This window comes from Diaphorina citri, unplaced genomic scaffold (assembly GCF_000475195.1).
Source record: "Diaphorina citri unplaced genomic scaffold, Diaci psyllid genome assembly version 1.1 scaffold280, whole genome shotgun sequence".
Taxonomy (NCBI): domain Eukaryota; kingdom Metazoa; phylum Arthropoda; class Insecta; order Hemiptera; family Psyllidae; genus Diaphorina; species Diaphorina citri.
Genome location: NW_007377716.1, coordinates 1,133 through 3,126, shown reverse-complemented (window position 1 = coordinate 3,126; position 1,994 = coordinate 1,133). Strand labels below are relative to the sequence as shown.

Sequence of the window (1,994 nt, the reverse complement as noted above, 5' to 3'; positions counted from 1 at the left end):
CCCTCTCTCTCTCTCTCGTCTGCTCTCTCTCTCTGCTCTCTCTCTCTTTCTTTCTGCCTTTAACGTCTGTCACATTGTTCGTGACTACATGACATTAACTACGTAGTGTACGAGAAGGAGGGAGAGAGAGAGGAGACGAATGAGGAAGTAAAGAGATCAGAAGAAGAATAGAGAGAAAGAGAGAGTAGAGAGAGAAAGAAGGAGGGAGGGAGGTAGAAGGAGGAGAGAGAGGGTAGTGAAAGAGAGAATTAGAGAGAGGAGTACGTAGTCGTCAACTAACTCTCTCTCTCTCTCTCTCTCTCTCTCTCTCTCTCTCCCTCTCTCTCTTTCTCCCTCTTTCTCTCTCTCTCTCTCTCTCTCCCTCTCTCTCTTTCTCCCTCTTTCTCTTCCCTCTGAGTTCGCTCCCCTCTCTTTTGCCTCCATTTCATTCCCTTTTATACCTATGCGCTTGGGTCTTGGAAGGGCTAGGTCATTGGTTCGATACCCGTCCGGGGCGAACTGTATCCTGAACACTCTGAACAAATACAGCTCGTTTTTATTATGGCTGACTTGGAAAAGTCATGGAATCTGAAAATCACCCGGTCAAAAATTAAAAATGTTCAAATTAAATATCAAACGGCCTGCGGCGCATTCCCCTTCATATTCCTTGACGTTCTGCATATTGCATATTTTATTGAAATGAAGGGGTAATCTTACTGTTTTTTAAGTACCTCCGCCCCCTAATTTTCTGCAAAATTATTCATATTATAATCTAATTCGTTCCATCTCCTCAGAGGTTGAAATCAGCCTAGGAGATGCTTTTTATTGTAACCTAATTTTCAAAAATAAAGAAATAATTTTCAAATTCAAAAAATTCAAAATATATTCTATTCTAATTTGGTTCTACCCTGTCCTATTCATATTCTAATCTAATCTAATTCGTTTTTTTTTTTCTATTCGTTTCTACTTCTTCAGGCGTGTTGGATGAAAGGGCATCCCAGCTTACAGCTCTAGCATCACTGAAAGTGCTTCTGTCCACAAATGATCCCAATAGTAGTCCGGGAGGTAAGCGGGATTCTCATGGATCCGGATCTAAAATGAACTCAGCCATGGAACCGAATGGGATTGCGCTCAACATTATTGAACCAATGGTAAGTCAGCTACTATTCTTTCGGATATTCCTCTGAATTCAATTATATACATTCTTTGTGTTTTTTTTTTTTTTTTTTTTTTTTTTTTTTATGTTTAAACGCATTAATTTTATGCAATTACATAAACATTTACATTAGGTAGGTAGTAAAAATAATAAGAGAAAAAAAAAGAAGAAAAAATGTTGTAAGATAGATAACAAAATTATACAATGAAGTTACAATTAGGTAAGTTAGGCTATGCTAGGCCTACCTGGTCCCCTGTGTTGAGGAGTCTCTCCGCCACACCCACATAACTCCCCCGTGACATAGCGAGGTCCAGGTCTTTATGGTAAGTATTGAACAGTATCTGGCTACGTGGTACTGTTGATGATAGGTAAGTATTTTTTTACCAAGGAGATTCCGCTTTGGACATCCACACTGGCTGCCACGGGCTACTTATGTATTTTCAATGGTTATGGCATACTACAGGATGAGCTTGCTATGACACAGACAACATGAGTCTAATATAGCACTTGTTTCATTGGTATGAAATAAAAACGGCCTCTCATCAGATGGGCGAGAAGAGACGCAATACTTCCCATTTAGGTGCTGGGTCAACACGAGAACACCAGAAAGTAACCCGTTGAAATATTTGCAATCGAAATGCAACACTTTTTTTATGACCAAAATGTTCAAAAATTTCGCCTGCGGCGCTGTTATGATATTCTCTTCGCCCCTTTTTTTGTTAAAGTTGAATTGGAATTATCAGAGAGAGATGGTGAAATGGTCGCAGGGGTCACTATCTTGAAAAAATTTGGCCTGCGGCACAGTTATTTTATGGTGCAAATGGAGGACTCAAGACCTTACCTTAGTCGGATTAAAAAA

General features: G+C 39.6%; 1 protein-coding gene across 1 annotated transcript in view; it reads left to right on the top strand.

Moving 5' to 3' along the window:
• Positions 1–1,130, top strand: part of LOC113466497 (sodium/potassium/calcium exchanger Nckx30C-like) — a gene marked incomplete at its 3' end in the record, with an annotated part of 16,804 nt that extends 15,674 nt beyond the window's left edge. Inside the window, exon 7 of the mRNA XM_026821961.1 lies at positions 955–1,130. Within this exon, the coding sequence (XP_026677762.1) occupies positions 955–1,130 (176 nt within the window). The remainder of the gene's footprint in view (positions 1–954) is intronic.
• Between the last annotated feature and the right edge of the window lie 864 nt (positions 1,131–1,994).